This window comes from Hyla sarda, chromosome 11 (genome assembly GCF_029499605.1).
Source record: "Hyla sarda isolate aHylSar1 chromosome 11, aHylSar1.hap1, whole genome shotgun sequence".
NCBI lineage: Eukaryota > Metazoa > Chordata > Amphibia > Anura > Hylidae > Hyla > Hyla sarda.
Genome location: NC_079199.1, coordinates 46,059,454 through 46,073,361, shown reverse-complemented (window position 1 = coordinate 46,073,361; position 13,908 = coordinate 46,059,454). Strand labels below are relative to the sequence as shown.

The 13,908-nt window shown below is 48.0% G+C and overlaps 1 protein-coding gene across 2 annotated transcripts in view; it reads right to left on the bottom strand.

Moving 5' to 3' along the window:
• MTHFD1 (methylenetetrahydrofolate dehydrogenase, cyclohydrolase and formyltetrahydrofolate synthetase 1) overlaps positions 1–13,908 on the bottom strand; it is a 97,496-nt gene that overhangs the window by 41,319 nt on the left and 42,269 nt on the right. For both annotated transcript variants that reach the window (XM_056545283.1, XM_056545282.1), the window contains exons 11-14: positions 12,340–12,513; positions 4,948–5,084; positions 4,187–4,233; positions 1,170–1,277 (exon numbers count right to left, since the gene is read on the bottom strand). In XM_056545283.1, coding sequence (XP_056401258.1) covers positions 1,170–1,277; positions 4,187–4,233; positions 4,948–5,084; positions 12,340–12,513 — 466 coding nt within the window. The remainder of the gene's footprint in view (positions 1–1,169; positions 1,278–4,186; positions 4,234–4,947; positions 5,085–12,339; positions 12,514–13,908) is intronic.

The following is a 13,908-nucleotide window of genomic DNA, read 5'->3' as shown; positions in this document are numbered from 1 at the left end:
GTTACTTACTGAAGAAATACAGTGACATATGGAGATTTATTTTCAGGCAATGCTCCATGAGAAGAAAGTATGCAGATCAGCTGTCCTCCAGAAGGAAGAAAACTTATACTAGTCAAGCTAATAGGATGAGGCGCCCTCTGTAGACAGCAGAATGACATTGCTGTATGCAGCTCCCCAAGCTGCCATAAAACAGAACATTCTAACTTTAAAGCGCAACTGTCACCAGTGTTTTACCTGCCAGACTACCCACATGAGCTTACTGTTGTGAACACATGTAATGCAGCCATACTTTTGGCTGCGTTTCTGGCTGCTTTATTTGTCCAAAAATCACGTTTGGATGGCGGTCAGCAACAGCCGGCTGAAACCTGTGTGTGCCTAGAGGCAGAGAGATCGCTAGCACAGCACAGGCGCACGGAGGTTTCAGCTGGCAGGAGCGAGAGTTTGCTCTGGTAAGTCACGCCGGTCGCGCGCGCGCGTGTGTGTGTGTGTGTGTGTGCTGAGGACCTCTGTCTCTTTGGCAGCGGTTCAAGCGGTGACGTAGAGAGGATCAGCCACACCTATCCGACTGTTGCTGACCAGCATCCAAACATGATTTTCAGACGGATAAAGCAGCCAGAAGCTAAGCCAATGTATGGCTGCATTACTTGTGTTCACAACAGTTAGATCATGTGGGTAGTCTGGGGGGTAAAACACTGGTGATCTGAAATGACATACCGTAATATAAAAAAAAACTGCACGCCTAAAATATTTAAATAAATGCCACTCCCTCTAAATAATTCTTTAAAGGGGTACTCCACCCCTAGACATCATTATCCCCTATCCAAAGGATAGGGGATAAGATGTCTGATCGCAGGGGTCCCGCCACTGGGGACCCCAGCAATATAGCATGCGGCACCCACCTGTTTCAATATAGCATGCGGCACTCACCTGAAGCGCTGGAGACATTAACGTCTTATGTCACATATGCCTGGGCTCTATCGGAGGTAAGTGCTTGAACTAATGTTTAGCACCTAACATTACTGATAACTGGATGACAGACGTCTATGTCTCATTATGCTCATTATGTTCCTGTTCTATAACACGTACCGTAGCAGAACAGTGCCCTACATATAGAGATCATAGGAGCGGTATGCAGGTCATTTGTAATTGGTGTCAGAACAACATCTCACCTTGTCAGACTGTGTCAGCTCATGGAAGATCCGTGCGTCAATGGAGGCTGCCACTAGGTTGTTAGCGGCTGTGATGGCGTGTATGTCCCCGGTGAGATGGAGGTTAAACTGGAAGTAAACAGAGTGACTGGAGTTAGATCTCCTCTAAGATAGTAAAAGGCTCAAACAATTCTGGAAAATAAGATATCCTATAACTGTAATGCAATAAAATCTAAATTTCATAGTCTAAACCAGGGTCGGAAACCCCTGGCACGCGGGATGCGTTTGAGTTACACACGAGCGAGTACCAGGTCGGTCCGGGGACACTATCACTTTCAACAGCCGCGGCTGCTAAAAGATCCGGCCAGGGACAGAATATGTGTACCTCCCCCTCCCCGGTTATTGCTGTGCTGGGAACAACGTCAGAGAGAGTTCTCTCTTTTTTCCTCCAGTCAACTTTCAGCTGCCGTGCTCCACTGTCTGACGGCAGCATAGAGGGGGATCACCCTGTACCAGGGGTCACTGCTGCAGACCAGTAAGTCTCCTATATGTTTCTGTGTAATACACTCAGCTCAGCCCCTGGCTCTGACAGCAGCTTTCCTGCCCCAGAGACAGGCTCTGGTCTCTGTCAGTCTATAGATCTCCATTCCTGTGTTCATTGGCAGCTCCCCCATAAGTGTGTCATTGGCAGCTCCCCCATAAGTGTGTCATTGGCAGCTCCCCCATAAGTGTGTCATTGGCAGCTCCCCCATAAGTGTGTCATTGGCAGCTCCCCATAAGTGTGTCATTCATGGATCCCCCATAAGTGTGTAATTTACAGCTCCTCCATAAGTGTGCCATTCACAGCCTCCCATAAGTGTGCCATTCACAGATCCCCCATAAATTTGTCATTCACAGATTCCCCTATAAGTGAGTTATCTAAGGAACCCCCATAACAGTGTGTGATTTGCATATCCCACAAAGGTGTATCATCTTAAGATCCCCCATAAATGCATCATCCAGAGATCCCCCATAAGTGTATCATCTACAGATCCCAATAACCGTCATCTACAGATTATGCATAGCAGTGATTCTGGGGTCTGTATTATACAGGACGGAGACTCTGGGGTCTGATTCTTGGGTCTATATTATTGGGGTGGGGGGGAGGGATTCTGGGGTCTGTATTATGGTCGAGTCTGATTCTTGGGTATGTATTATGGTGGGTTCCGATTCTGGGGTCTGTATTATGGTGGGTGGTGATTCTGGGGTCTGTATTATGGTGGGTGGTGATTCTGGGGTCTGTATTATGGTGGGTGGTGATTCTGGGGTCTGTATTATGGTGGGTGGTGATTCTGGGGTCTGTATTATGGTGGGTGGTGATTCTGGGGTCTGTATTATGGTGGGTGGTGATTCTGGGGTCTGTATTATAGTGGGTGGTGATTCTGGGTCTGTATTATGGTGGAGTCTGATTCTGGGGTCTGTATTATGGTGGAGTCTGATTCTGGGGTCTGTATTATGGTGGAGTCTGATTCTGGGGTCTGTATTATGGTGGAGTCTGATTCTGGGGTCTGTATTATGGTGCGGTCTGATTCTGGGGTCTGTATTATGGTGCGGTCTGATTCTGGGGTCTGTATTATGGTGGAGTCTGATTCTGGGGTCTGTATTATGGTGCGGTCTGATTCTGGGGTCTGTATTATGGTGGAGTCCGATTCTGGGGTCTGTATTATGGTGCGGTCTGATTCTGGGGTCTGTATTATGGTGCGGTCTGATTCTGGGGTCTGTATTATGGTGCGGTCTGATTCTGGGGTCTGTATTATGGTGCGGTCTGATTCTGGGGTCTGTATTATGGTGCGGTCTGATTCTGGGGTCTGTATTATGGTGCGGTCTGATTCTGGGGTCTGTATTATGGTGGAGTCTGATTCTGGGGTCTGTATTATGGTGGAGTCTGATTATGGGGCTCTGTATTGTGGTGGGGTCTGATTTTGGGATCAGGAGTGGGACCGACCCGAAGAAAAAAAAAAAGAGATCTGCTCCTTTTTCTGCATTTTGGACCCACTCCTTTAGATTTGGCTAAAAATACTAAACAAAATACTATGTGTGAACATAGCCTCAGGGGGACTATTTAAAGTATATAGGTGCATGCTGTAATATTTAATTGTCCCTGTCATTTCCCAAAACTTTTGACATGTCTAGGAGAAAAAGTCAAAAGTTTTCGTGGGTCAGGGTCTCAGTGTTCTGATCCCCACCTATCAATAGAACATCTAGGAAGAAGCGCATGCTTAAAAAGGGGTTATCATGACATATGTTTTATTTGCCCATTATGCCCGGACTGCTGCAATTAAAATACATTTTGACCTTCCTTCTGCTGGTCCCCTGGTGCCGCTGGAATCGCTCTCCCATCCTCTGGTGCGGTCTTCTTCCTGCTTTTGGGGCCCAACATAACACTCTGCAGCTCAGCTTATCGCTGGTTGCAGCACAGTCCTGCCTCTGCCAGTGATAGGCTGTGTGGCAGCGTAATGTATGGAGCCTAGGCCCTGCCTTCTTGCTGGTGCCCAGGCCCGATACATCATACTGCCGCTCACCCCATCACCCACCGAGGAGAGACATTGCTGCAGCAAGAGATTTGCTGAAACGCAGTGCGATGTGTCTGGTGCCAAAAGCAGGAAGAAGACCGCACTGGAGACAGGGCAGTGATACCAAGAGCACCAGAGGAGCAGTGGAAGGTAAGTCAAATTTTATTATAATTGCGGCAGCCCAAGAATAATGCAAATAAAACATTTCGCCCGAGTACCCATTTAAGACATTAATTCCCTGGCTCACATAAGTCTATGAAGCTCGTCTAGAACTACTGGAGAGAGACCACCGCAAGTCGGTAGTAAAGCGTTTAAGAGCACCCTTCTACCCAATTGTTCTACTGAGTGGTGGGGATCTGACCACACAGACCCTGACTGATCAAAACTTTTGACATGTCTCTGTGTTATTATTTTGGTAATTAACAGGGAACATTAAACTTATCTAAAGCCAAAATTTCTATTTTAAAAGTTGGAATCTGGCCTTACCTCTTCCATTGGAATAACCTGTGAATATCCTCCTCCAGCAGCTCCTCCTACAAACAGAGAAAAAAATAATATAGTTTTCCCTTTCTATAAACAATCCTGTGACCATAGGCCCAACAATAATTGGAGGTCTGATCACCAGGTCATCCAAGTGTCCTAAAATGGTATATATATGGTGCCTATTTTAAGCAAAGGTGACCTCTTTATTTAAAGAAAATCTGTCATCAGTGTCACCTGCACTAACCTGTTGGTACAGAGAGGTAGTGCAGGTGACACTAATGACAACGGTACTTACCTTATCCCGTTCCGTGCAGGCGTTCTTCGGTAATCTTCTCCGGCATCTTCAGCTCCGAGCCCGGCTTGGAGCATGGACAGAGCTTAGTGACGTCTCTGTGCTGGGTCCAGCTGCTAGAGAACAGCAGCGGTGATGTCACTAAGCTCTGCCCATGCTCCAAGCCGGGCCCGTAGCTGAAGATACCGGAGAAGATTACCGAAGAACACCTGCATGGAACGGAATAAGGTAAGTACCGTTGTCTTCAGTGTCACCTACACTGTCTGTCTGTACCAACAGGTTAGTGCAGGTGACACGGATGACAGATTTCCTTTAATATCTCATAAATGTCCTTTTTATAAAAACTCATATCTGGCCATAGACACCAGATTCTCCTACCACTATGGACAGGTTTGCACAATGTAAACAGTGTTCTCGTTCACAGACTGACAAACTCTCTTTGCTTCTCATCTGCATATGAAAATCCGCTTACCTTTAATTCCAAACGTGGGCCCTTGAGATGGTTGTCTGACACAGGCAAATACATTAACGTTCAAATGAGCCCCAAGAGCCTGAACCAAGCCAATGGTGGTAGTGCTCTTTCCTTCTCCCAGTGGGGTGGGTGTTATTCTGTAAGTTATATAACACGCTCAGTGAGCAATTACAGAAATACTTACACACTATGCAAAATAAAAGGTAGATCACTCGTAGGTGACACCTTGTAAAACTGTACAAGTATTCATTGTGCAAATAAAAAACAGGAGCCACTGAAAGGGGCTTTATGTCCTGACATTGGTCAATACATAATTTGTCTATTTAACCTTCTTAGCTTCATTCCCTAAGATCTCTTCAATGGATATACCCGCCTCCAGGCCCTGAGGTAATCAGTTTTAGTACTAGAGCAATAGGAGAGAACCGACAGGTCAAGGAAAAAACACGAACTGTCCGAGAACCAGAAGAAAAGATATAACTGAACACACCCTCGGACAGAGAACCAAAGAGAAACCCAAAAGGGCGGGAGCTGTGTCCCCCAATGGATCCTTCGAGAAAGAGATTTTACGGTAAGTGTTAAAAAATCTCCTTTTCTCTATTGGCTCCTTTGGGGGACACAGACCGTGGGACGTACCAAAGCCGTCCCTTGGGTGGGCAGACGGCTGTTCCACTGCCGCCTGCAGCAGTTTACGGCCCAGGCTAGCATCAGCCGATACAAAGGTATGAACCTGGTAGAACCTCGAGAAAGTGTGCAAAGATGACCAAGTAGCCGCCTTGCAAATCTGCGAGTCCGAGGCTTTGTTCTGGAGAGCCCAGGATGTCCCAACAGAAACGGGTAGAATGAGCCAGAACCCTGAAGGGAGGAATCTTCCCCCTACAGCAATAGGCTTCCGAAATGGCAGACTGGATCCACCGAGAAGTGGTAGCCTTGGAAGCAGGTTGTCCCTTACGACGACCTTCCGTAAGGACGAAAAAGGAATCGCACTGACGAAACGAAGAAGAGATAGAGAGGTAATACCTAACAGCCCAAACCACATCCAGTTTGTGGAGTAAATGCTCCCTAGAATGAGAAGGAGCGGGACAAAAGGACGGAAGAAAAATGTCCCCATTGAGATGAAAGGCCGAAACAACCTTAGGCAAAAAGGAAGGATCTGTCCGGAAGACAACCTTGTCCTGGTGAAGCACCAGAAACGGAGAACGGCAGGAGAGAGCTGCCAATTCAGACACTCTCCGAATGGAGGAGATAACATGAAAACGCCACTTTCCAAGAAAGGAGGCGCAGGGACACCTCCCCAAGGGGTTCAAAAGGTTCACCTTGGAGTACCCCAGAACCAGATTCAAGTCCCAAGGGGGAGAAGGTGACCGATAAGGAGGGGCAGCATGCGCCACTCCTTGAAGGAAGGTCCGGACAAGAGAATGAGAAGCCAGAAGACACTGGAAGAGAATAGAAAGGGCCAAAACCTGACCCTTAAGGGAACTGAGAGACCACCCCAGTTCCAATCCCGACTGCAAAAAAGAGAGAAGACGGGAAACCGAAAGGTAACAGGACACAAGACCTGAGCTTCACACCAACTAAAATAAGACCGCCAGGTATGGTGGTAAATTTTTGCCGAGGAGAACTTACGAGCCTTGAGCATGGTGTGAATGATTTGGGAAGAGAAACCGCAGCTCTCAAAACCGTCTCGACCGCCACGCCGTCAAGCAGAGACGGTAATAGGGGTGGCACAGGAGACCTGAGATAGGAGGTCTGGGCGATAGGGAAGGCGCAACGTTAAGTCGTTCAGGAGCCTGACCATGACGACGTACCACGCCCGCTGGGCCACTAGAATGGCGGAAACATCCCACTGAGAGTTTCCTCAAGACCCCGAAAAGAGAAGAAAGGGAGGAAACAGATAAGGTAGGGCAAAGCCCGACCACCAAATAGACAAGGTAGGGCAAGGCTCGACCAAGAGAGAGGAACGCTACGGGTGTGGCGGGACAAGCAGAGGTCCACGCCTGGAGCGCCCCAGGGGTTGCAGATCACAGCAAACACCCCAGGATGTAGGGACCAGTGGCCTTGGACGACTGAGAACCGGCCGAGAAGATTGCAACCCAGGGATGGCCACACTGAAGATAACTGAGATGGCCGGAAACCTGAGTTCCGCCCAGGAGGGAAATTCCCAAGAAGCAAGCAAAGAAAGAATTGCCCTAGGCCCCAAAATGTTTAAGGGGAAAAAGCTTCTCGGGGGTGGGGGGGGGGGGGGCAAGACCCCAGACCGGGCGGTCCCTGAAAACACCTCCCCAGCCTGACAGGGATGGACAGGAAGGAACACCCCTGAAAAAAAATTAGGGGGAAAACAAAGCTACCATAGAAGGGACCAACAAGACTGACGAGAGAGAACGATCTTGCGGCCGAGAGACGGAGACCTGTCACACCGGAAGAAAATCACCAGTTGAAGAGGTCGGTGATGAAACTGGACAAATGGCACGGCCTCCACAGCCGCCGCCAATCGACCCAGGACATCCATGCAAAAGCGAATGGAAACTGGAGCAGGGATCCGAAGGCATCAGACTCTTGAAAAGAGTCGGCGGAGTCGAAAGCAGGCAAAGGCCGCATCGAACTGGAGCCCCAGGAGAGTCCCAAATGACCATCCAACCGAAGTGAGACAAGGTCTGGAGGTTGACACTAAGACTCTCCAGGATCTGGGACCTGGCTGGAGCTCAGATCAGGAGGTAGTCCAAATAAGGTCTCACGGAAACAACTGTTGTCCGTTAAAAGGCTATCACAGGCGCCAGGACTTTTGTAAAGGTCTGCGGAGAAGTGACCAGACCGAAATGGATAGCCACAATAGAAAAGGACCGTCCGGAACTGCAGAGTGGAGGTACCGCTGATGACCGGGAAACAATGAGAAGTGGAGGCAGGCATCCTTGATGTCAACCGAGGAACGAAAACTCCCCTGGAACCATGGACGCCAGCACCCAACGGAGAGACTCCATTCGGGATGGGAACGCAAGACGCTGGCTGAGATACTCGAGAACCAAGACTGGGCGAACAGAAACGCCTTTCTTGGAGACCACAGAGAGGTTGGAATAAACCTCAAAAACCGTTCCCCTGAAGCTGCATGTCCAGGCATCCCGTAGGGTGAGAGGCGACCAACCACCCGAGAGAGGTCGGCGCGTGGGGGGCGACCCTTCAGGCCGAGGAAGGCCTACGGGTGCCTGATGGGGCCGCCACACAGCCGGAATGGATAGACGACCTCTGGAAGGAATGAGATCGGAAAGAGGAGCCCTCTTCCCATGAAGGCGCCTGGCTGGACCCTTTGTTGGTACCAAAAGGTCCGCAGAACCGGAAGGAGAACTTACGACGGAAAGCGGTTCTGTGAGTCTTACCAGAGGTAATGAACTCTTTTTCCGGCCGTCGCCTCACTTCCTGAAAGTGGCGTCCGCATTCCAGGCTTAAAGCCACATGAAGGGACAGTGGCTACCAGGTAGCTTGTGGTAAAGGCAGCACAGTGACTGCACATGGAAGCAGAACACAGAAAAATCTCCAACTGCAGAGCATCGGAGAGCTAGATTAAATAAATCCTCCAGAGGGATCTTGAAGACTACCCTGGCGGAGTTGGAAGACCATACAAAAAGGGCCTTTGACACCCAGGCAGAAGCAAAAGCAGGAGGAACATGCTGCCTCAAGGGCAGAGATTGCTAAAATATCCACCTTCATGCCCGCTGGATTCTTGAAGGCAGCCACATCAGCCAACGGCCGGGAAGGCGCCTTAGAGAGGCGGAAGACCGGCGGATCCACAGTTGGAGAGGAGGTCCACCGAGCAATGAGGTCCTTGGTGAAGGAATACCGCGCTTGAACCTTCTTCGTTACCTGAAACTTCTTGTCAGGGTGACTTCAGTCGGATACCCGCAGGGTGTAATATTCAGCATGAGAGCTGAAAGTTTTGAGTGCCGGTCGGGCACAAAGAAAGGAGACTTCTGGAGCCACGTCCAAAGTTCCTGGGTCCTTTAGATGGAAGGTGTCTGTTATGGCTGCAACCAATGAGTACACCACATTAGGCACATCCGTGCGGTCCTCTGAGTCGGAGGCCGAATCAGAACTTCTTCCACAAGTTCTCCAGGTGAATGGGAACGCGTGAGGTGGCCCTGGAAGAGAGAGACCTGGTACGTGGGTCTGGAGAGCCAGAGCGAGGACCCTGGGAACATTCTCTAGAGGAGCGACGCTTGCTACAGGTCGGAGTAACGGGGCGATGCCTGTGAGGGGAGCGCCCGTGCCTGCCAGAAGACTCGGGGGATGAGTCAGATGACACACACCTATGATGCTGCGAGAGCGTCAGAATAGGGGGGAGAGCAGGACCCTCCGGAGGGCCGGTGTAAGGAGGGCCTCTCCAAGGCAGTCCCACATAACGGGAGACCTGAGCCAAGTCGGATATAGACTGGGAGAGGGAGGGAACCCAGGCTGGAGGGGCGGCCAAACCCACCGGTTCTGGAAGAACAACCGGGGTAGAGTAGCAGGGGGGTCTGGGGGAGCAGGCAGAACAAGTGGTTCAGCAGAACCAGAAAGTTTAGAGTTACAGTATTAACAGAGCAAAGGAGTGGCTAACACTCCAGTTAACTGTTTAGAGGGAGGCCGTTCTGGGCCTCTCTCACCCAAGACTGTGTTCGATTACACTGTGTTGCTGATACAGTCTGCTTATCTTACTGTTTCACATGCCTTGAGATCCCCATTGACCACAATGGACCTATTTAAAAAAATAAACCACAACACTGTAACACTCTGTCCCACCCCGGGACTCGAACCAGTGGTGGTCTCCAGGCTGTCAGAGAGGAGAAATGCCAGCCAATAGCAAGGGAGGGGCGTGTTAGGAGCAGGGGGCACCGCTGATTGGCCCCTGCCACCATAATCGCGCTGATTGGTGCACAGTTCGCGCCCAGAGAAGCTTCGGCGGCATTGGGTGGGCGGAGCTAAAGTGCACCGGGCCGCCGAAGTATTAACAAGAAGTCCCGTAATGGTGCCTGCTCCTTGCCCCGAGCGCACATGTGAATGCATGTGCTATCGCAGGGTATTGAGCGGACTAGACGCCGCCGGCAACAGCCGCTGCCGAAAGTGAAAGTAAGCTGGCGCTCAGAGCGCCCGCATAGAGAACGCCGCGGCTGTCAGCCGCTTCAATGTAAAAACACACACACAGTCGTTCCACACACACACACATATATATATATATTAAGAATAAAGTGTAGAAAGTTGTGCCCCATTCAAACTGCCACTGCTCACCCCAGTTTTTAATAAAGGACCCCCCTGTCCAGGCCAGGGACCCATGAGAAAGGTGGGCCAAAAACTGAGGGTCTCCAGATGTTGCAAATCTGCACCTAAGGAGAAAGGGAAATATACTCACCTTAGTCAGAAGAGCTTACCTCATGAAGTCTTCAGCCAGCTTTTATCACCATTATGCCGGGCTACCATGTGCGGGCGAGGAGAGCAGGGAGATGGGGTGACCCGGACCCATGAGGTACAAACCCAGGCGCTGACCGTTGGCGAGAGGGGGTGAACAGCGCATATACGCAATGTCTGTGCCCCCTTACTCGCAATGGGGAAACAGTGAGCCGCAGTTCCTAAGTCCCCACCTGAATACAGGAAAGAAAATGGAATAAAAAAAATCTAACACATCCCTAAATCTAGGAAAATAATAAAACATAAGACCTGGTCTGGAGAGAACTCCAGACCATGTCCCCCTCCTTAGACACTAAGCTTAAAACTGCTTACCTCAGGGCCAGGAGGCGGGTATATCCTGCTGGGAGGAGCCGAATTCTTTTTTGCCATAGTGTCATACCTCCTAGAGACAGCAGCATACACCCATGGTCTGTGTCCCCCAATGGAGCCGATAGAGAAAAATGTATTTATGTATATTTTTTACTTTTTAAAAAACGAGCACTAGGGGTCTCCCTACATGTCCTGACACATGACACATATCTTCAGTTATTGCATTACAGCTGTATAGCTTTTCATGTTCTATCTATATACTCATGTTTCATCTATATCTTTGTGCTAGCAGTGTGCTGCTGTATTCTCCTGTTGCTGTATATATAGCCCAGCAGCTTGCACCTGCAAGCCAGGTTTTTACAATAGTTTGGATCAATAGTGCTGGCCAATTTATCCTTTGGTTATATATAACTCTGCGTGAAGAGGAAGAAGTGCGGAAGTGCACCCCGGCAGGCATCAGATGATGTTGCGCCTGCCGGGCCATGCCCCCTTCCTCCCTCGGCTCACCGCAGGATCTTGAGCAGCCACAGGGGATGTAAAAAATATATTTTTATGGGGGTTTTGGGTACAAATAAAGACAAGGATAGAGTCAGTGAGAGTCAGGGACAGATAGGGAGGGGGATTAGGGACAGTCTAGTTGATTATAGGTACTCTTTAAGTCACATGTTCATGTGAAGGTTTCCGTGGATTCTAATCCTATAAAACACGTGTTAGGCTAGGTTCACACTGCAGAATCTCAAAGTGCAACCAGCGAATACATTAACATTTATGGGGACAGCAATGTACGCAGTCCTAGTGCCAACTCCACAAGTAACTCCACAATGTGCACAGTGCTGAGGAATTCCATTGACAGCAATGGAATTCTGCTGCATCTGAATTTCTGAGTGAAATTTCTAAGTGGAATAACACTCAGAAATTCTGTAGTGTGAACCTAGCCTTATTCTTTCCCTTTCATATAATTACTGATAACAGGGTAAGGGCTCATTTACACTACAGAATGTCCGCCTGGAGATTCAAGTGCACCACCTCAATAGACGACAATGCATTTCAGGTCCGGTTGCGCCAAAGGAATGCACACTTTTCTGTCTGGGGGTGCAGGAACTTCCACTGCGGAAGTTTAAATGGGCCCATATAGACTGCATTTCAATGTACAGCAAATAGAGGTTTTAGTACAGGTGTTCATTTACATTTTGGTTAGAGCAAACATGTAAGGTTGTGGTCTGCTTATATCCTCCTTTGCATATATATATGTTTACTTTGATGTTCCAATACATAATGCGTTAGGTGCCCCCAACTATTATGTCTTTTCTAGTACTATCATCCCTAATGGTCCTAAATCTGGGTGCTGCTGCAACCGCTGCATCTCACATAGCTATTGCATCATTGTGGCTCCTATTGTTATATTTGATAACTTCCTGGACATCTTCGTGTGAAGAGGTCACGTTACTTGCTGATCATTATCAGTAGTGTCCAGAACTATTGAAAAAACAAAATTAATATACACCTAATATGATTCAATATAAAGTCAGCTCCTCTTCTATTGCAGCAGTCTGCAACTTGCAGGCTATGTAGGCAGAGTAGGTGTAGTTCCAGATGCCTTAAACCTCCCCCCTTACACTTTTACAATTCTAAAAGGAGAAGCAAATCAAGTACCCAGTGACAACAACATATTTTCCATCCTTCTGCCCCTGCAGACGTTTGAGGGTAGAGAGCAGGACTTTGGCTTTCGTCTGTCCATATATTTCTACTTCTTCTGACAGCAGACCGATCTCTTCTGAGAGCCGAAAAATAGGCTTTGGAACGCAGGATCGCGAGACCTCAATGTCACTAGAAAGGAACAAAAGAGGACTGAGCTCCAGCATTGATGCAGATTGCTTAGAATTGCAATAAGTTGTGCTTTATGTTAACTGCATTTTAACACCACAGATGTGTTCCTCAACGCTGCCCTTCACATTGTATTTAAAGGGAACCTGCCATCACTTTCTGCCCAAACCATAAGTCATCAGGGCGGACCCTGGCGGCTTTTCCCTGCCCCACCAGCCTTGATTGATAAACCACTCCCTGTTTGCGTAAAGTGACAGATCTATCAATCAAGGGTGGTGGGGTGAGGAGAAGCCACTAGGGGCCACCTCTATGTCTTGTGGCTCAGATCATTAAAAAAGTGATGGAAAGTACTCAGTTAAAGAAGATTTCTATATATGAGAGAGAATACATTTATCATCTTTTAAGGAATATGTTCAGGTTTTTGATGTTCACTCAGTATTACTGGAGTTGAGCAGGTATTTTTAAAAATACGGTCTGCGTTCCTTTAGAAAACACTAAGCAAAAATAACCTTCTGTACATTATGCAACATTAAAATCAGGTATAAACTGTAAAATTAATGGTGTGCAAGTTTACCCAAGTGGTGGGATAACTTAACAGTTATAGGTCATCTTGGATAACACATGATAAGTTGCTATGGTAAAAGTCTACAGATGTTAATGTGTAAGCCCTAAAACTCTCCCCACACTAGTTTTAGAGGGGAAGGAACACGAAATCCTCCGCAGTTTCAGGAGAGCTGCTTCTCTTTTCACCTGCTATACTTTATAAAGATAATACATGTTATTTGGCAAGTCTGTTATATTACATGTAGTTATATCTAGCTTATGAAGGTCTCGTGCTGCTGTAACATTTTAGCATCCATATTATGGTAAAGTCAAAAAGGATTGCAGATCTCACACTGTTCTACTGAGTTAAAAACTTTATTAACATAGAATCCTATGGTGAACTAAATGCAGTGCAGGCTAAACTGCAGAAGGTGCAGGTGTTGATGCCATAAGACAGACCACTAAAGTTGTGTTCCAACATTGCTGGTTAATGCCTACGTCAGCATTGACCACGTACTGATGCCAGGTAGGATCATCATTAATATTGCACAACCATTGGTGATTTTTGGTCATTATTTAACATGTATATGGAATTTTCCAACAGATTACGCTGCAGGCTTCACTTCTAATTTGCAGTTCACCCAGAGCGGTAGGTGGACCTCCATAGACTTTTATTGCTGGTCTTGCAGACACAGGGCAAAGGTGAGCTGATTTTCAGAGAAGAAGACAATCTGCCAGGAGAGGTGAGCGGTAAGAAGTTTAATAAAAGAATGAAGAGTTCTTGTCTAAGATATTAAAGTTTTATATTTGCTTGTACTATTGATCTAAATTATATCCCCCCACCTTGCATCTGGT